Consider the following 20,430-nt stretch of genomic DNA (forward strand, 5'->3'; position numbering starts at 1 on the left):
GCAGGCCCTTTCGCTGCGGCACAAGAGGGTCGGGGTTTAGAAACCGGTCTGTCCTCCGTGGCCGCCGATCCGCCCAAAGCAACGGCATTAGAGCCCCAGCCGTAGCTGCCGCAGTCCCTACAATTCATTTGCCGTGTATTGATTTTAAACCTCTTTGCTTTGTAGACGGGACCGATAGCAAGAGGTTTCTTGCTCTCCATGCAGGGAACCTAAAGTGCTTTGCAAACATTTGTTAATTAAGCTCCTCTAGGAGATAAGCAAATTACTGCAAAGCTTTGATCCAAAGCTCCTTGCAGTCCATTGGTTTCGTTGAGCCCAGGTCCATGGGATCAGGCCCAAGAGACCAGATTTAAGAACCCCTCAATTTTGTTAAGAGCTCAGCATATTGGCTGCAGATGGAGCGCTAAGCTACCGGGACAATCTGGCAGTGGGACTGCTGGGTGCTAAGCATTTTGCAGACTTGACCGTGAACGTAAGTGTTGAGATTTTGGATTGCTGGACCCATGGTGTTATGGAAAAACTGTCACAGGCTTGTTGAAGAAAATCCGTCAACTTGGAATCTAGATAATTTCAGATCTGGGATCTAAAGTGGGGTTCCGTTCAGGGCTACATACACCCCTGATTCCTGCTGCTCACACGTGTGGTTTTATAACTGTGTTTTCCAAGGAATATCTTCTCCTGCCACTGGAATCCCATCTTCTGTGAGCAGATAATTCCTGTTTTCAATTTATAGCAAGCTAGGATCACCATATGTTTCCTCGGATGCGACCTCTTTTAACTCCTAAGAAATTTTGTCTGGTGTGATGTCAGGGCTTTAGCCATTTGTCTGGCATTTCTGAACATGCATCAGCCGAGAAATCCTGGAGTAGCTGCACTAGCACATGTGCAGATCGGCTCTTTGGGCATCGCACTGTCCTCTGCCGTGATGCTGACGGGGCAGATTTAGCGCATGTGTGCCGATCGCCTGCGTGGGGCAGCCGCAGTCGGCCGGACGCTTCCTGGACGTGGCAGACCCGAGGCCACGTGCTGTACAGATGGTCTGCGTGCGCCCAGTAAATCCAACACGTCCAGGAGGGGTTGGATTCGCCGCATGGTCGTTGTCAAGCTGGGCAGCGCATGTGCACGTATTTCTGTCCAGGAAATCTTGCACGGAAATACGGCAGCCCTGTCCGAGGGACTTACCTGTCTCCTATTACCGTAGCAAACGAGGGCTGTCTTTAACAGGTCTGCATGGGAAAGGGGGATGTGCTGCTTTTCCAGTTTCGAGACGAGGGCGCAAGCAAAGGAGCTGATCTGCTTTCCTGAGCTGCAGGTGAACCCTCTAGGCACAGGGACACGTTCCTGCTTTGAGGCTCGGTGTGCACGCGGGTTTAATGCTATTTCCAGTTAGGTGCGATTTTAAATTGAAGCAGGGAAGGTTTTTAGATCAGAGTTGGGTCTGGTGACATCCCGTTGCCTTTCAGCAGCTTGGGTGGTGGGGCTGGCTGCAGGCAGCTTTTTGGCAAAGCAAGGCCAACCACGAACTCCAAAGTGTGGGTTTGGATGTCCTTGCACGGAGCAAAGGATCAGTGTCGCATCCCCGCTGGCTGTGCAAGAAAACGGTGACGCTGATGATCCCGCAAAGTGCTCTCAAACATGCAAAGTTACACAGATGTAAAAGAGATTTTTTTCCCCCCTTTGATCTCGGTGTTTACCCATAACCAAAGCAGTTAATAAATCTCAGGCAGTGGCAGCACACATGATCCTGCTCTTCGTGATGTCTTTCTAAGCAATTTGTCCAAAGTCACAGTACGTCCGTGGCACAGGGCAGCATAGCCCAGCTCCTAGTTTTTCCTGACTCCTCTGGATGAGTGGTATCCCTCCAATTTTGTGCGCATCTTCCTCTTCTTCCCCTCTTATCTTTCCTCCTAATATTCCACTGTGTTGCGCTTCGTGCCACAGAGGAGGAAAGTCATTACCTGCCATGTGATGCCTCCTTTCCGAGGATGCTTTAATCATTCCATCGCACGCCGGAGCTCTTCCTCTCAATACTAATTTTAGCCTCGCGGTGGAAGTTGCGGCGTGGCGCGTCGGGGTGGGGCGGAGGCGAAGCCGTGCAGGTGTGCTGCCGTCGCCGCGACGGGACCTGCTGCCTCTCCGTGCTGCTCCCAGCACCCTGCACGGCACAGCCGCATGGATAGCAAGGCCCGCTTGGAGACAGGCCCCACCAGCACGTGTTTTGCAGCTTTTTGGAGATGTTTCGGGGTTGATCATGCAAACCCAGGGAGAGACGATGCCTTTCCAGGCGCTCAGCGCTGACAGCGGGGCCCTGCCTTTCCCGACAGCTCCGCTCTCATACCGGCACCTAAATCAAGGCCAGATTTTCCTGTAGCGCTGGCCTCCCGGATCCGCCTGCTCAGTCGGACTCCCGCGGGAATGCTGAGCAATTTCGAAAGATCTGGTCCTCGCTCCTGCTGTGAAAACGAGACCTCGTCGGATGGCTGCAGCCAGCAAAGCGGCTCTTGGCACAAACAACCGGGTGACACCATCAGGTCCCTGCATTTATCTGCTCTCTGCAATTCCAGATCCTTTCTGAATCATCTCACAGCTGGAAAAGGGTATTTTAGCACGGTTTCCTATAGGAAGCAAAGTCATATGTGATCCCAGTGCTTGTGTGCTTCCGTCTGCCCATCTTCCTAGTCTGAACGGGTTGACCAGCCTCAGCCAAGTTGGACAGAGGGATGGAGGCCTCGGAGATATGAAATTCCTCCGGTTTTGTGGCAATAGGGCTGCAGAGAGCCCCGTAAGGGCAGGCTGCAGCGTGAGCTCTGCTGGCCGGAGGATCCACGCGGAATTCGCGCTCCGTGTCCCGCTCCCAGCGTTGCCAGCTCCGCTGCACCTGCAGCTCCTTCCCGGCTGCTGCGAAGTCCCGCCGGGGCTCAGCCTTGCTCTGCTTTGCTCTGGGTGTTGCTCCCGGTGCCGGCGGTTCGGGAGCGGGACGTGAAGGGCCGGCCCGCGCGAGGCAGAGCAGGATAGCCCGGCTGCCGCGGGGACCCGCACCTCCTCAGGATTCGGCCCGGTGTCAGGCCTCAGAGCAGACGTGGAAGATGCTGATAAGTTGAGGGAACATATGCTCTTTTTATCTGTTCCTTTTCCTCTCCGGGCGCTGCAGTTTCAGAGTGGCTTGAGTCAGTGGGAGCCGTCTTTCTGCCAAGCCGTAACTCGGATCGCAGGGGTTGAAAAAGGCACGGGAGAGAAGCGCGGTGGCTCTCTGGCAGGCAGGGTCTGTCCGGCGGCGGTGCTCAGCGCCGCCGGGCAGCGCTCAGCGAGGCCGCAGGCAAGGGAAGGCAGACGCCGCGCAGGCAGGGCTCCCACCTCGGTTCCCCCCTCCGCTCCGGCACCTCGGTCCCGCGCGGGTTTGCCCGCGACGTTCCTGCAGAGCCTCTGCGGATCGCACGATGGAGCAGAGTCAGGCCTTGAGCCAATTTAACCCCCTTCTTATCAGTCTAGACATCCTCATTATCCAGATAAATGTCTGATCCCTCGCCGAATCCCGCTAAGCTCCTGCCTTTACGGCGCTGAACGCAGAGGGCACTCGCCCTCGCCCGGGACTCCCTTTTGGGTGGAAGATCCTGCCCCCGTCCCTGGCTCCTGCGCCTGGAGCAGATCGCGGAGCGAGCGTGTACGATTAGAGGTGCTTTACCAATTAGAAGTCATTACTAATGCCTTTATTACTATTATTTAATATATCTTGTTAATTATTATCATTCATTTGCTTTAAAATAAGGGTTTCCATAGCAACGGAGAGATGTGCACTGCTTTTCAGGCACTTCAAGTGGACATGTTCCCCGGCCTCCTCCGAACCGGGCTACCAGCCCACCGCGGGGCGAGGTGGCCTGCGAAGGAGCTGGGACTCCGTCGCAGCTGTGCAAAGATCCCCGTGCGGGCTGGTACCGGCAGGGCCACCCGGTGAAGGTGCCAGCGCCTTCGCTGTCACTGCAAGGTCCCTTGCGCCACTAGAAAGTTCCCGTCGGATGCAGGATTTGCTGCTAAATGCTGAGGATCCGCTAAGAGATCAGCCGCAGCGCAGTAACGTTCGTACACGTGTGTGCGACCCGGGAATGAAAGCGCCCGCTGTTAATTATTGCACTGCCGAGTGCCCCGGACTCCAGGGCTTCCTGAAAAAGTGCCTTGTCTCCTTTTATATTTTCCAGTCAGCTGCAAAAGGACCAGGACCTGGAAGCCAGTCAGAACCCCGGAGGATCTGGCATTCCCCCGGCTCCAGGCTGCCGAACGCCCAGGCGCTCCGGGCCGGCCCCCGAAGAGGTGTGCGGTGCGACGGCACGCCGCTGCCCGCGCGCAGAGCGGGCGCTGAGCCTCCCGCGCGGGCTGCACCGACTCCCGCAGGCGGAAGGGCCGCGCGGGCTGCCGCGGCCGCGGGAAGGGGCTGCGCGACGGCCGCGCGGACGCCGGCTCCCCGCGCCCAGATGGTGGCCTGAGCTGTGCTGCAGGTAAGCCTGGGGCGTCAGCGGGAGGCAGGCGATGGTGTAGGCTCTTAGCAGGAGTATTGCAAAGGCGGCGTCATGCATCGCTCGTCTGCTGAGGCCAGGAGGAGAACCCAGGCGTCCTGGTTCCCGCTGGCTTTGCAGATGAGGTGTAAACACTGAATCCGTGGTTAGAGCTAGTCCCTGGCTCTTCCGGGCCTGCTCGTGCCGGCCTCAGCTGGCCTTTGCTCGACGCTTTGCCGTGATCACTCACCTCTGTGCACGGCGAGACCAGCGCTCCGGGGAGAGACGTGCGTCGCTGGGGAGCACGTCCGCCGGCGGTGGTGGAGACAACAGCGCGTCGAGGCTGTTCGGTGGAGAGCAGCTTGCAATATGGGAGATGCAGGTGGCAAAGGGAGCGAGGTTCGGCCGCAGGGCTGCCCCCGAACCCCGGCATCGTTAAGAGCAAGCCTTTGCCCGGCGGTAACTCCCAAAAATGCTGCCGCGCTAATTGGCGCCTTTGCCGGCAGCCCGAGCGGAGGGCCCCAGCGCTGCGGAGGCCGTGGGGACCCGCAGCTCCCGTCTGCCTTCCCTCGAGGGTTCCCGCGGGGCCGGGGCGAGCCGAGCTGTCGCCGCGGCCCTGCCGGCTGAGGAGCCGAGGCGGCTGCTGCGGCCGGGCGGCCGCCTGGCACCGCGGCAGCACCGGGGAGCGCACGCGCCTCCCCGCGCTGCCCGGAGCCCCGGCCTCCGCATCGTGCTGGCGGCGTATCAGCAATTACATTTCCCCACCACTTTTTATGTTGTTGGAGCGGTGGAAATTGGTTGTCTTGGTGGAGCTGGAGGCCAGAGGCAACTATTCGATCCCGTGACTCCTCGACAGTGGTCTGGAAGCAGCGGCCTTAAGGGAAACCGGCAGCGATGGCCCAGGCGAGCAGGGGAAGCTGTAGCGCTCGAAAGCACTTGCTCGGGCGCAGCACACCCTCCTTTGCTCTGATTTACCCTGGTGCCGCTCCCTTGGGACGCTTCCTTCCCGGGGGCTGGCGTAGGGAGATAACCCCTGCTCAGCCCGGCCCCCCCAAAGGAAAGCCGGTCCCTGCAGCGTTTCAGCTCCGGCTGCCGGAGAAATAGGAAGGGCAGGTGTTCGGAGGGGGGGGCTGGCACCGAGCGCGGTGTCACCCCCTCGCCGGCCGGCGGTGTCCCCAGGGCCACGGCGGGGGTTCGGGCTCCCTCGCGCCGGGAGAAGTCAGGTGCAGGCAATTATGTCTAGACGGGACCCGCCGGGAGTGCGGCGGCATAATGGTCCCGCGGGGAGACCCGCGCGGCTCTGCGCCGCACAAAAGCCGCCTTAAGAGCCCGCACCTCCCCCTGCTCCTCCGAGAAGTGGAGAAACACAAAAGAGAGAGGCAGGAGGGGCTGGGGGAGCCGGGGTGGGAGAGAGGGAGGGAGAATCCCCCCGTGCCCGGCAGCTAATCCCCGCTCCGCTCCGAGAGGGATCTCGAATAACAAACGTCGTGGCCGAGGCCAGATGGATTTGATTTAATAACAAAGCAGGGGGGCTTGGGATCATTTCAGAGCCTGCCAAGGGCCGGATCCTCTGCAAGCAGCCAAGGGGGGGGGCACCGGGTGTAAATCGCCCCCCCCCTCGCTGCAGGCTGCTTCCCGAAGCGCCGTGGCTGCGGGAACGGCTGCCTGCGCCCTCAGCCTGCGGGGCCGGGCCGGATACCGGAGCCGACGCTGCCGCAGGGCCGCGTGTTTCGCCCGTGGACGTGTCCGGAGGCAGAAAGCGAAGGGAGGACGTGCCGGTGATCCCTGCCGCCACTCCTGGGTGCTCAGACCCCTTCCCGGGGTGGCCGAGGGGGGAACAAGGAGCATCCTTGGCCCCTTCTTTGCAAAGCGTGGGAGACTCCTGTGCATCCCGTGACGGCCACGCTGCCAAAACCTCTCGCCCTTGATTTCAGCGTCTTGGGGGTGAGGAGGTGGCTCAGGGCGGTGGCATCCCGTCGCGGGGAGGGAAAGGCAGCGGCGCTGGGGCCTGGTTTTCACCCGGCGCCCGGCACAAATCCCACGCTGGGTTTGCTTGGGGGACGGGAAGCGGATGGGCTCGGCTGCAGCCCCGTTTCCCTGCCGGGTGGGTGATGACAGGGAGGTGTTTCTTGTATATGGCACACTTCAGCACTTTGGAAAAGAGCCACCCAGCTGGCTGAGCCTCCCTCTGGACATGTGGGGCCCCGTCCCGGATCCCAGTGTCGCGGCCGGGACGGAGACTGGAGCGGGCTCCTCGGGCCGCGGTGTCGCTTAGGGGGGCTGCAAGGAGGCTCCGATTTGCGCCGCTCCTGCTGGCTCCCCGCCGCTTCGGGGAAGCTGGGAATAACCCCGGCGCTTTGCAGCGTCCCAAACCGCGCGGCGCAGGCTGGGGACGGACAGCCCGGCGCCGGTGGGGAGGATGCTCGGGGGCTGCCGGCAGCGCAGGGCACCGCACCGCACCGGGCCACGGGCAGCGTCACGGAGCAGCCGCCCCACGGGGCCGCTCTCCGGCGAGCTCGGGGAGGAGCGGGCGCGCGGACGCGGCGGGCAGGGGCGCAGCCCGCCGCCGGCAGCCCGTTCCCGCGGGGCACTGCTCCGCGGCGCTCGCCACGTCTGCCAGTTGGTGCCTGGGCCAGCCAACCTCCCCCGGGGTCTCGTTTCTGGAAACCGGAGAAGCCTTGGCTCTGCCCCCGCCACCTCCCCGAGCAGCAGGGAGGTGCTGCTGTCAGCCCAACACCTGCAGCTCAGCCCGGCTGTCAGCCTGCTAACTATTCCCATCCAGATCTCTTGGCTCCCTGCCTCGGGAGCAACGAGATCCCGGCGCCAGGGATGTGCCGGCAAGAGCAGAGCAGTGTTTTGTGCTCGGGGGAAGATGCCGGGGCCGTGCAGCTGGGCTGGGAGGGCGACGGGAGGGAGGAAGGACCGAGGGTCAGGCTGCGACCGGGGAGCCAGCTCTTTGCTGCCGCCGCTGTGCTGGAGACCCCGGCTCCACATCCGACACGCTCCAGGCTGGGAATGCAGGAGCGGTTACTTGCATCCATGCATTTTTCTGATCCAATGTTACCAGTTTCCAGGTCTTTTACCTGCACGAGGCACTGTGTTCATCTCCCTCCCCATGTCGGCGGCACGGAGTTAGCAGAAACCTGCTACTCCGCTTGCTCCGCGCGGGGGTTACGACAGGTTTCCGATCCCTGCTTTTACCCAGCAGCTTTGCTGGCAGCGTGTCCCTGGCTCCCGGCCGCCTCGCCGGGTCTATCTGCCGTCCAGGAGCCTTTTCCCCCCCGTCTCTCCTCCCTTTGCAGCACGTTGCTGGCAAATGGCCCGGAGAGAGGAACGGGCCCGGCGGTGAGCTCCCACTCCCGGCTCTCCGGGAGAGGGAAGCAAGGGCATGTTGCAAGCGGGTGCTCCCCCCGGCACGGCTGCCAGGCGTGCGGGGGGCAGCGTCCCGTGGTCCCCCTTGCAGGCTGTCCCCTCGCCCCGTCCCCCTTGTGCCCCCTGGTCCCTTGCCAGCCCGCAGCCCGTTCTGGGAGCTCGGCACCGTTTATTTCCAGGCTCCGCCGTCCTAATGAGAAGCAGTTTTGCAGCCCTGGCACCGTGCCTGTAAAAATGAATCTGTGCCTGTGCTTTTGGTGCCATGTGCTTTGCAATAACATCGATCTGCGGCGCGGGGCCGTCCCGCGCCCCACCGCTGCCGAGAAAACCTGAAAGCGCCGCACGGGCTTTCTGCAGCCGGGCGGTTCGGCCGCGCCGGCCCTTTTGGCAGGGGATTTCTCAGAGATGAGTCTCGGCTCTATCAGGAGTCACCGTCGGTGGGTGACGATCGCCGGCAGCCCCCGGAGCCACCCACTGCAGGGGGGCCCGGGGGAGCCGGGCTTGGGGTGGCCCCGGCGAAGGGGAGAGGAGGCGCCGCGGACGGTTTCGTCCCAGGACTGGACTCGCCTTTTCTGTACTGCACGCGGCGGACACGAGATGGTGCTGCCGTTCGCGCTTGCGGGGGCGACCGGAGGCGCGGGCCTGGCCGAACAGGACGGCCTCGTCCCCCCGCCCGGCGGGCAAAGCCCCCTCCGCTAACAGCACCCGCCGCGTCGCTTCCGAGGCTCCGGCAGCTCCCCACGGCCGCAGCATCTCCCGGGCTCCGGAAAGCAGGTGGAGAGAGATGATTTCGTTCGGCTCGGCTCCGGGCATGTCCGCACCCGCGCGGCATCGCCCCATGGCCCCCGGGGACGGCCGCCCGCGCTGGCCTCTCTCTGCGTCCCGGCAAGGGGACCGGGATGAGCCCGGCCGTGCATTGGGAAAATCGTGGGACTGGCCGTATCCCGCGCGCTGGCGCTTGCTTGACCGAGCGGAGGACTGTGCAGACCATGTGGTGCGGATTATGCTGTATAGCCGTTAATAATACATGGCTTTCTTTGTATTACGGTAGTTTCCGGCATCTGCGGGTGTGAGCAGGGCCTGGCCTTGCAGGGGGCCGTGCGCGCGCGTAAAAGGAGCGTTTCCATCCGGAGAAACTCCTCGGCTAACGGCTAAGACGGGCAAAGGCTGGGAGAAGGTGTGTGCCCCGGTTTGGCGTTTTGCAGCACCCCAGCGAAGCAGAGCGGCGAGGAAGCGCAGAGGTAGACGCAGAAGCGACTGGAAGGGCAAACCCACCTCCGGCGCGGGGACGGGAGGACGATTCGGCGCAGACGGACAGCCGAGAGCCGGCCTGGAGCCCAGCAGCAGCTCGGCCTGTCAGGGCCGGCTGGGCGCCACGCTCTGCCCGGAGATCCCCGTTTCGCAGCGCGGGCGGCTTGGGGACAGCACCGGCGCGGGGTCCGGCCGGGCGCCCCGAGCCCTGGTTTCCACAGCACGGGGCTTGGCTGGTTTTTGCACGCTGCTGGTGAGAGCAGATGTTGAACCAGGTGCCCGGGACAGCGCTCCGAAGGCCGCCGGGCTTCTCCCTTCCTCGTGTTTGCCTGGCTTGTGCCAAGAATGATTTCGCTGGGGCGCGTTCCTGCTCTCCTGGCTTCGCTAGCAGAGGGGAGGGTGTTTCCTGACGGTGTCCGTGAGTCAGCCCCATCCTGGGTCTGTCCTCCAGCCTCTCATCTGCTGCCGGTGCGTATCCAGCGCTCCCTTGGGACAAGCCGGGTGGGGTGACAATCGGCACGTCTGTAGCCGGCGTCGGTCCCTCCTGCCTCCATCCTCGTGGCTCTCCGCTGGTGCCAGCCAGGCTGTGACGAACCTCTACCCCAGCGCCAACCTTGAGGAAAAGAAATATCCCAAACATCCCCACAAGCACCTCCCCGCTTGTGCTTCCAGCAAGCTCCATCCCGCCCGGTCCAGCTCAACCCTCCGGTTTCAGCCCTGCAATTAGCTCCGTGTCAGCCGGCATCAAAGGCAGGGATTTCCCTGGCACCCGCCGTCCCGAACCGCCTCCGCGAGTTCGAAACAGCCGCAGGGAGGCCGATCGCAACCCGCAGCCACGGGGCCCTTAGCAACAGGCAAACAAACAGCCCGGCGCCGAGCGCGGCGCTGGCCTCCGTCACGGGGCGCCCTGCAATCAGCAGGGAGCCGGGGGGGGGGGGGGGGGGGGCCCGTTCGGCGGCTCGGCCTCTCCGCCTGCCCGCGAGCGAGCCGGGACGCGGCCCTTGCGCGTCACGGTTTTCCTTCGATGCTAATCTATTCGGCCTTTTACGTGCTAAGAAAAGGCTTTTCTCGGCTAGAGCAGCCTTGGGGCCGCTCTGCCTCTGCCGGAGCCGGGCGAGCGTCTTTCTTTCTGAGCAACCCGGATGATAGCGGGGCCGAAACGCCGCGTCCCCCCCCCCCCCCCCCCCGCTCGGGCGGTCCGCGCCTCGTGCGGCCGCCTGCTCTCGTTTCTGCAACCGAGCCCATTTCGTTTTCTCCTTTAGTCTGCGGGACTATCCCGGCGCTTCCGTTTTGCGCTATTTTTAGTCCCTTTTTGCAGCATGATGAATGTAAAACGCCACCAGCCCCCACCCCTCCGCTCTCCCGCCCCAGCGGAAAGGCTGCGCGGTGCTGGAGAGGGAGAAGGAGCGGCGGGATCCCCCCCCCACCGCCGCCGCTGCATCGTGGAGCGCGCAAAGGGGAATGGATGACGCGTGGCCGCTGACGCCCGCGTTGGGGCCGCGCGGCTTCCCCTGTCGTCAGGCCACGGGGCGCCGCGGTTCGTCTCCAGGAAAAACAGAGGGGCGCGGAGGAGGGAAGGCGCTCGGGATCGCTCTGCACCCCCCCCACCCCGATCCGCTCACCCCCCCCCACCCCGAGCGGCTCCCAGCCGCGGGAGGAAGCTGCTGCGGACGGGGCCGCATGACCCAAGCCAAGCGCCCGGGCAGCGCGATTCCGGCCTCCGGGGCCGGGAGATAAACCACGATAAATGCGGCATTTTTCCCTTCGGGTTCTGCTTTCTGAGCTTTTAAGGTTTCCTCAGTCGCACTTGAAGTTTGCCTCTATGGCGGCCGGGATTACCGCGCGCGAGGAAAGCAGGCAAGAGGTTTCCGTATCCCGGTGATTCCCAGCGCTGAAAGAAGCAAACGCTGTAGTTTGTACGACCGCGGCTTTTCCGTGCAGCGTGCGATTAAAGCGGGCAGCTCGCCCAGGGCTGGGGGCCGTTTTCGGAGGCCTGGTGAGCGGATGAGGCTCTGCCCCCACGGTGCACGATGCGGCCGCCGTCCCGCGCGCATCCCGAGGGCGAGCCGAGCCCCCGTCCGCCCCGGGCGGCTCCGAACCCGCAGGGCCGAGCGTGCCGGCATCTGGAGACGCGTCCCCTTCGCTGGCTGCTCCGGGGAGCTGCCAAGAAGCGACAGAAGGAGCCGTTCCCGGCTGTGAGACGGTGGCACCGGGCCAAGGAAACAGAGCCGCGCGGCGGCATGGCGGCAGGACGCTGTTTGGAAACGCGGGGCGCGTCCGCACCGCCCTGTCTGCCTCGGAGATGCCGGCAGCGCCGCGACCCCGGCACGGCCCCCCGCCAACCCCATCCCTGTCCCTTCCCCAGGGCCCCGGACCGAGCGAGCGATACCCTGAGGCCGTTTTCCCTTCCGGGGCAGCCTGGCCCTGCCCAGCGCCGGCAAAAAGGTGTTTTAATCGCTGTAGCTGAGAGCGGGAGCAAAGATGCTGAGGTGCAGGCTGTGTGCATGGGTAAAATATAAAAGTAGGAGAGAATATGGGCTGGAAAAGTCCCGGGAGAGGTCTCTTTAGGGACTGACTTAGTTCATCCTGAAACTCTCCCCGGAGATATTCGTCTCATGGGATCCGAAAAGCCCCGAGGGACGGAGACCTTGCTGGGCACGTTGCTGGTTTGCCATAGGAATTAACCCGGTGCCCAGCAGAAATGGCCCTGGCACCTGCAGCCGTCCACCTCCGGGGCTTCCCCGGGCCCGAAGGAAAAGGCTCCGGGAGCACCATCAATCCAGGGAGCATCACCAGGGAGGTTCGTGGTTTGGCAGGGATGCCGGTGAGCCCTGGAGACAGAACGGCTTTAAGCCACGTTTCCTGCAGGCCGTCGCACATCCTGGCATGGTACCGGGGGAGGCCGAGCGCCGCGAATGTCCTGGATCTTCTCCAGCTCCGTCCTGCACAAACATCCCCTTCGGCACCTCCATTGCCCTGCGAGGAAGCCGATAAGCTGCCGCCCTGGTGACTCAGCCGGGGATTTCTCTGGCCTGGGACGAGGGCTGGCAGCTCCTCGTCCTGCCCGCGGCGCTCGCCGGAGGGCCGGCCACGGCCCCAGAGGCTCCGGTGTTTTGCGTGCCGGGGCGAGGCGGCACGCACGGCGGCTCCGCGTGCCCGGGAGCCTCCAGGGCCGCGCATCCCTGCAGGATCCCTCCGTCACTGCGGGCTGCCTGGGGCAGAGCGATGCTGGGGAGCCGTCCCGGCTCGAGTCGGGGCCCGGAGGAGCTCGGGAAGGAGCCGACGACCGCGACACCCCAGCCCGGGGCATTGACACCCAGCGCCGGCTTCGCAGCCGGCCCGTCCCTGCGCCAAGCCCGCCTGGGCGTATCGTGAAGAACACATTTTTTTAGACCTTTTTACGCCACCAGAGCGGCAAAATCGATGCTAGCAGCTCTTTTCTTGCAAAGCCTGTGGTGCCGCCAGCTCTGCTCTGCTCCCAGGAGAGCACCCCGTGCCGGAGACCCCCAGCTCCCCGCTGCGGCAGAGCCGACTGTGCCTGTGTGGGAAGAAACGTTTAATTTAGAGCAGTCCTAAAGTTCCCCTAATTTGCCCCAGGTGTCCAGGCAAGGAAGCACCAAGGGATTTTAACTCCTTCCAGCCTTCCCAGGAGCCGGGGCAGAGCAGGCTCCGGCGAGGCGGCCGGGCGGAGGGCAGCCGGCGGCCGTCCCGAGCCGGCGTTTAGCGGGATGCATCCCGGGCTGGTGCGGGCGCCTCCGTCCTTCGCCCCGCGCCGGCCTGGGCCACCGCCAGCTCATTGTGTTCACTTTCCCGGCGCGCGCCGAGCTCCCTGCTCGGGGCAGCCGGAGAGGAAAAAACGTCCATTAAAATGCAAGCGTGACCCCAACCCAGCAGCGCTGGGGGGGTTGCGGGGAGGAGAAAATGTGGCTCGCTCAGGATTTTGCACTCGGAAACTTGCCGGTTGGAGTGAAACAGGATATTCAGGGCGTACGTACGTGTGGGCATGGCTCGGGCTACCAGCTTCGTGCAGAAATGGCTCATCCCGCTCTGCGGGAAGGACCCTCGGCAGAGGTTGCAACTCTGGGACGGGACAGGGGTCCCCCCCACCGCCCCGCTCCTCGGCACGCTCGTGTGCGGGTGGGATAAGGGGGCTGCAACGCTGGAGCATTTTTCCTTTAAAACAAGGGTTTTCCTTTAAAACCCTCCCCTCGGCAGGGAGCAGCCCGCCAGTGAGATGCTTTTTCCACTGGGCTGCCTGGAGCGGCCGCATCCGCGCGGCTTGGCAGCCCCGCTGCCGCCCCGGCGCTCCCGGGTCCCGCGAGCATTTGGGCGGCGTGGAGCACGCCAGAAAGCCCGGAGCACCTCCGTCCCTGCCTGCTGCTCGGGGTGCTCCTCTCTGCTGCACCCCCAGTGCCTGCACCCATGGGTGCCCGCTCTGCAGCCCTGCCTCCCCGGCAGTGAGGGTAGCTCGGGGTATAACCTGGCTAAAGGAGGCTTCGGCGCTTGCGTTTTAGGGTTGCTTTTGCTGCTCCAGAGTGCGTCCGCCGCCGAGATAGGGCTCGTTTGCGCTCCCGAGAGCGAGGCACGGGGCTTGCCAGGGGACACGGGCGTCCCCTTGGCTGTGGCTGCGGGGAAGGCATCCGCCCCGGCCTGAGCGAGCGCCGTCCCGTTCCCGTCCCGTCTCTCCACCGGCTCCGCTCCAACACGCCAGCGGCCCGTCACAGGTGTCTTGCAGTTCCCAGACTGCCTCTGGCAGGAGGGACCCGGACAGCGTTCCTCCCGGATCGCTCCGCGTCTCCCGTTGCTGCTCTCATTCCTGCTGGCGCTGGCGTATCTGAGCGCATCCTTGGCACTGCCCCGGCTGCTGCTTGCTGCAAGTTTCAGCTCTCTCAATAAATACAACTGGTAAATCTATTAATTTTACAGCTCTAATTGATGTATTGCTGTAATTACCTTTTATAACAAGGCAATTAAATCCTATTAAAGATTATTAGCTAATTAAAACTCCTCCGTGCACACACACAAACCCCCTTACGTGCGTGGATAGTTGGTGGGAAGGCCGGGAAGACCCCAGCGGCCGGGGCTGCGCAGGTCAGCCCGGTGCTGGAGGCGGCGTGACGGGCCGGGACGCCGGATGGGGAGACCCGGGGCCGGTCGCTGCCCCTGCCACTGCGTCACCCTTCATCCGTGGGCACATCCCTCGCTGCCAGGGCTGCATCCGTGCGGGGGGACGGTGCTGTTTCAGGCCCTGCTGCGTATCCTGCCGGCTCTCGGCTGGCTGGGATGGGATGGGAACGATCTCGGAGGCCGGGATCTTCCCTTCCCAGCAGCAGGGTGGTGGGAGAAGTAGTGTTAACGGTGCAGCTTCATGTCCTGTTAGCCAGCAGAGAGGGTTGGAAAGGGAAAATCCCCCTTTGGAGATAGGGTGTGTCCGCTTTGGAAAGGGAATAGCTGGAGAAACGGCCCCCATGCCAGGGCCGGGAGCGAGGGGAGCGCAGAAGAGTCGGAAAGCGTCTCTGTGGGATCAGGGTGGCTCCGTCCCGTGTTGCCCTGGGCCTGCGAAAGCGGGAGACAATCCCAGGCTGCGCCAAGCCTGGGAAATGAACCCCCGGCTTCTTGGAAAGGAGCAAAACTAGAGAAAGACGGAGAAAGTTTGGGCTGAAAAGGAGGGCTCGTGCCTCGGGCAGCGCCTGTCCCGGCTGCGCTCTCCCTCCCTGCGCCCCCCCAGGCCGGAGCAGCCACGCTCCGCGACGGACCGCGGGGCTGCAGCCCCCGGAGCAGCTGCGCTTCATCGCCGGCCACGTGTGCACATGTATGTTTGCATTGCGGTGTTTGCAGGCACCCAACGTTTCCGGGCTTTTTTGCAGGCCAAAGAGCTTTGGAGGCTGAAAGGGGGTTGAAATTCCAGGGATGTGACTGCTTTCTGCCTTCTGAGTCACGCCGGGAGCTGGCCGGGGAGGACACGGGAGCGTCTCCACGAGCCGTGCGGCCTCCCCATCCGCCCCTCGCCCCTCGCTCTGCCCCGGGAGCCGGCAGGCCAATCCGATCCGGCCCGGCCTTTTGCTCTCCGAGCGCTCGTGGAAACCGCAGGAATTGCCGTTCGCGGGGCCGAAGCGGGGCGTTGCGCTCCGACCGGGGCCGGCCGCGGTGGGGAAGGGAGGCGCGGAGCAGAGCAGAGCCCGGCCTCCCCGCTCGCCTCTGACGCAGCCCCGGCTCATCTGGTTCGCATTAAAGCCCTCCTGCGCCTCTTCGGCATCCGCGAACCGCCTGGGCCTGGGGGGGGGGACCGTTCGGGGCCTCTCGGGTCGGATCCTCCCGCCGCGGGCATCGCCCGGAGGAGACGGGGCGGCGCGGGGCTCGGCACCTGCGGGAAGGGGGATTCGCGGGGGTGCAACGCGGGGGTGCGTCACCCCGCGGGGGCTCTGCTGACGGAGCGAGCAGCGCGGAGGAACCGGAGCCCGAATCCCCGGGGTCCCTTTGCTCCCCGCCGGCAACGCCGCCGAGGAGGGTGGCAGGAGCCCCCGCAGGTTTTCCAACCAGCCGACGCTCTCCGGACCCTGCGTCTCGGTCCTGCTGCCCCCGGGGGGGTTGGGATCCTCCCACCGACCCTTGGTTGTGATTTGTAGCTATTGCTCAAGCCGGTCCCTCCCTGCCTTCGCCCCGGCCTCGGTTTCCCATGTTAAGGAAACTTTAACCCCGCTGTTCTTATCCCGGAGGAGGCTCCGGGCCCTGACGGATGCTGCCTGGAAAGGGGGGGGGTGCAAAGCGCTTTTCTCCCGTCCCTTCCCGCCCGGGGTGGCGGCGGCAGCGGTGGTGGTTTTTTTTTTCCTTTTAAAACAAAACAAAGCTGCGGCGCGGAGGAGGCCGGAGGAGGCCGTTTGCGTCCCACAGTGCCCCGCGGCTTGGCAGCCGCCGCGCGCCCCGGCCGGCGGCCAGACCCCGCCTTCGGCACCCGGGCTGCGCGGCGAAAGGGCCGCCGACCCCCCCGCTCCGCCCGGCCCGGCACCCTCCGCGGGAACGGGAACAACGGGGAAGGGGCCCGGCGAGGGCGGCGGAGGCGAGCGGCCCCCCGCTAACCCCCCCCCCCCCCCCGAATCGCCGGCGCCCCGCGGCTCTGCCCGGGCGGCTTCCTTGCGACGGGGCTGTTGATTTTCGAAAGTCGGACCCTGGCTTTTCGCTGCGCGCTTGCGCTCCCCACCCCGCCGCCGCCGCCGCCGCGCGCTGCCGGCCGTGACTCATCGCTGCCGCCGCTGCCGCCGGAGCGGGATTAATCATTAATAAGGACCGCGCGCCCGTGTGTGCATGTGTGTGTGTGTGTGTTTGTGTGTGTTGCTCCGGTTGCTGCGTGAGTCATTCCCGGCCTGCTGGAGGCTTTGCTTCCCTCCAATTAGTCGGAGAGGGGGATTGAGCTTTCTTGCAACGCAAGCAGGACAGGCTGCGCTCCGGGAAGGAAGCAACCCTTGCGCTGTGCTGCCGCTCCCGTGCCGTGCCGTGCCGGATGGGGATCACGCCGGAGGAGTACGGCGCTGGGTGGCCTTGTACCATGCCCCCATCTTGTGCCGTGCCGGAAGGGGATCGTGCCGGATAGGTGCTGTGCCAGGTGGCCTTGCACCGTGCCTTGATTTTGCAGCATGCCCCTGCTCTTGCGCCGTGCCGGATCTGTACCGTGCCGGATGAGTACGGCGCTGGGTGGCCTTGTACCATTTCGTTGCTCCCGTACCGTGGCTTTGGTCCGGCACCGTGTCTTTGGCGCGTCACTGGCTCTGTGCCGCGCTGGCTGGCCTCGCACCGTGCCGCCTGGGAGCTTTCCTCGCCTCGCCAGCCCCTGGAGCCCTCCGTCCGCAGGGTCCGGCTGGGCTGGATCGTGCTCGGAGGGATCGTGGCATGGGCACGCCCGGCTCCCCCGTGTCCCAAACCGCGGGGCAAAGCTCCTGCTCTGGTTTCCCTTGCTGAGACCCGGCAGCTCATTGCAGAGCTGAATTTTGCAGGGAGCCCGGAGGCCGCCTCGGCCGGGTCCCCGCTTGGCCCCGCTCGCGGCCATCGGCCCCTCGTTCCCGGGGTGAGATTTGCCCCTTTCACTGCAGGGCCTGGCCGGGAGCTGGGGGGGGACTGGGAATAACCAGCACCAGGAACTGGAGAAATGGGGGGAACGGCTGGCACTGGGAGCTGGGGGAACTGGGAATGGTGGGCACTGGCAATCGGGGGAATGGGGAATGGCTGGGATTGGGAACTGGGAGAATGGGGGGGGAACTGGGCATAGCTGGTGTTGGAAACTGGAGGAACTGGGAACTGGGCACAGCTGGCTCAGGGAGCAGGGGGAATTGGGAAACTGGGCACAGCTGGTGCCGGGCCTGGGGAGACTGGGAACTGGGCACAGCCGGCGCTGAGGACTGCAAGAACTGGGAGCACTGGGCGAAGCTGGCGCTGGGGCCGGAGGAGCTGGGGAAGCGGGGGGAGGACCGAGCCCTGTCTTCGGAGGTCTTGGGGTGCCCCAGCGGCCCCAGTGTTTCGGGTGACCTGGGACTCTGCGTCTGGGGCTGCTGGGGGGCGGGGGGGGGCTGGTGCCCAGCATTTGGGGTGCCACCGTCCTGGGAGCTCTGCCCAGTGGGAGGCTCGTGGGAGCCCGCAGTGGGGTGCCGGCACGGGCGCGCGGGGACGTGGGGCTGCCGCGGAAGCCAGGGGTCCCGCTGCCCCATCCCGGCGCATCCCCCCAGCTGGGAAAATCCCACGACCCCATGTGACCGGGGGAATCGCCCCCCCCCGTGCATGTGGGTCCCCGGTGGGCAAGGAGAGGGGGGGGCTCGCGGCGGGCTGCGCGCCGGGGGGGGGGGGGGGGGCCGCTCTCCCGCGGCCCGCTTTTCCCAGGGATGCTTTCCCGAGGAAAGGCCTTGCTTGACGCAAGCGGGCCGCGTCCTCCCCGCTTTCGGATAACCCCACCCTCCTCGTCCTCCTCCTCCTCCTCCTCCTCCTCCCCGCGGCTCCGCCTCGCGGCGCACAGCCCAGCTGGCATATAAGCAAGCCGCTCAGGCAGCCGGGAGCAGCCGAGACAGTTGGGCGGGTGGCGTGGGACGCTTGCCGTGCCGTGCCGTGCCGTGCCGTGCCGTGCCGTGCCCTCGACGCCGGGCCCCATGGCGACGCCTTCGCAGAAGAGGAGCACCCGCAGCGGGGCGGCGGGGACCCCGCTGTCGCCCACCCGCATCACCCGCCTGCAGGAGAAGGAGGACCTGCAGGAGCTCAACGACCGCCTGGCCGTCTACATCGACAAGGTGCGCTCGCTGGAGCTGGAGAACGCCGGCCTGCGGCTCCGCATCACCGAGTCCGAGGAGGTGGTGAGCCGCGAGGTGTCGGGCATCAAGGCCGCCTACGAGTCGGAGCTGGCGGACGCCCGCAAGACCTTGGATTCGGTGGCCAAGGAGAGAGCCCGGCTGCAGCTGGAGCTGAGCAAAGTGCGGGAGGAGCACAAGGAGCTGAAAGCCCGGTGAGTGCCGGAGCGGGGATCGCGGCGGTCGGGCGCTGCCGGCTCCTCCGCCCGCGCCCGAGCCGGGAACGGCAGAGGCTGCGGGCCCGGGCGAGCGCTGTCGTCACGCTTGGCAGGCGGCGAGGACGCGGGAGCCGGGCGGGAGGAAGGAGCGATCCGGGCGGGGGGGAGGCAGGGAAAGGGGAAACCCGTGACGCGGCCGGGGCAGGAGCGCCCGCGGCGGGGACCGCCGGAGGAGGGGGAGCCATCCCGGCGTTCCCACCTCCCGCCGGCGGCCCTGGCGCCATGTTCGCGCGGGCGGCCCCGGTGCCCTTGGAGCGGGATCCGCGAGCGGAGCGGCCAGACGCCGGGGCCGGGGCCGCTCGGACGCGGCTGTGCTCCTAGGCAGGGGTTGGGCGACGCGGGGGCCAAGCCCTGGGCTCCGGCCCCTCCGAATTCGTCATCCTGGAGCTATTCCTAACTGCGATCCGGCACAAACTGGGAAGCGGTGCCAGCCAGCTGGCTCTGTCCTGCCTACAGATCTCTCCTGCTCGTCCTATTTTCCTCTGCTGTCTTTGGCAGTGGTTAAAGAAGCTGCTCTGGGTTTTTTTTTGCCTTAACCCTGCCTGTGCCAGGCTGTCCCTGCGGTGCAGCGTCCCCCTGCCACGGAGCCGGAGATGCTCCGGCGACGTCCGGGTCCCCTGAGGACGCGGAGCTGCCGGGGCCGTGGTGGCAGGGCCCGGGGCTTCCCCTCCGCCGACGTGGAGCAGCAGCGGCCCGCGAGCCCCGGGCCCACTCCGAGAAACCCGCAGGCGGTTCCCTCCCTTCTCCAGCTCCGGCTCGGGCTGGGCAGCAGCGGGATGACCCTGGCTTCCTCCGTTCGATCTTTTACCTCTTCTTCCGCGCACCTCGTTTTGCGTCGCTATCGAGAGACTAACGAGGCTAAAATTAACTTGCGCGGAACATGCCGTAAATAATCTACCTACTGGGAAGCGGGCGGCTGCGCAGCCGTTCACAGCTGTCTTTGAAAACCATGCGGCGTTTTATATTTAGCTTTCTGTTTCCCTTGCCTCCGTGCCGCGTTGGGAGCCGCGAGGCGGCCGCCCACCGGCCGGGCTCGGCTCCGGGAAGGCGCCGGGCTCGGGAGCTGGCGGCACGAGGGGCAGCGCCCGGCCGGGCCGCCCGAAGGCTTTCGCTGCCGCCTGCGAGCGCCGAGCTATCTATCTCGGCCGCGATCTTTCGAGAGCCGCGCGCCAGAAAAAATGCTCGGCCCGCAGCCGGCGCTGGCTCCGAGCGCTTTTTCCCGCGACGCCGCGCACTCCTAGATCTCGCTGCGGTTGTCCTCTAACGCTGACAAATACCCTTTTGGGGGCGGAAAAAAAACCACCTTGATTTGAGGGGATTCCCAGCGAGCAGCTCGCGCCTGGAGGTTAGTTTCTCTGGCTTTTCGGACCGCGGGTTTCGGAGAGCAGGGCTGGGATCGCGGCTGCCGAAGCACGGAGGCGTTTTAACGTGTTGAATCACCTCTGAGTCACGGCTCGCGAGATGGAAGGACGAGTCGGGCTGCGCCCGGTTCCCCGGGGAATGGCTTTGGGGCCCCTTCCCGACCCCAGAAATCCTCGCAGCGGCATCGGTAGAGCGTCTCGGCACGGCACAAGCGCCGGGCGGCTTCTCCCGCCTCTGTGCGCCTCGCCTAGCTCGGAAGCGGCTGCCGAACCGCTCGGCTCCTTCCCGCCCGCCGCCTTCCCCTCCTCGACCCCGGGCGGAAGCGCCCTGGGTATCTCCCGGGCTCCAGGCAGCTCCAGCAGGGCCTTATCGGCAGCCGGCAGCGCTGCACCCGCTGCGGGTTGTCCCGGTGGGCAG

At 65.1% G+C, this 20,430-nt stretch overlaps 1 protein-coding gene across 2 annotated transcripts in view; it reads left to right on the forward strand.

Moving 5' to 3' along the window:
* LMNA (lamin A/C) overlaps positions 1 to 20,430 on the forward strand; it is a 33,406-nt gene that overhangs the window by 174 nt on the left and 12,802 nt on the right. The window contains exons 1-2 of one of the 2 annotated variants that reach the window (XM_013952100.2): positions 4,433 to 4,490; positions 18,109 to 18,588. In XM_013952100.2, coding sequence (XP_013807554.2) covers positions 18,239 to 18,588 — 350 coding nt within the window. In that variant the 5' untranslated portion in view covers positions 4,433 to 4,490; positions 18,109 to 18,238. Of the gene's footprint in view, positions 1 to 4,193; positions 4,491 to 18,108; positions 18,589 to 20,430 lie in introns of those variants that run through there. The other variant, XM_067313195.1, reaches the window with a different exon arrangement.

This window comes from Apteryx mantelli, chromosome 31 (assembly GCF_036417845.1).
Source record: "Apteryx mantelli isolate bAptMan1 chromosome 31, bAptMan1.hap1, whole genome shotgun sequence".
Classification (NCBI taxonomy): Eukaryota; Metazoa; Chordata; class Aves; order Apterygiformes; family Apterygidae; genus Apteryx; species Apteryx mantelli.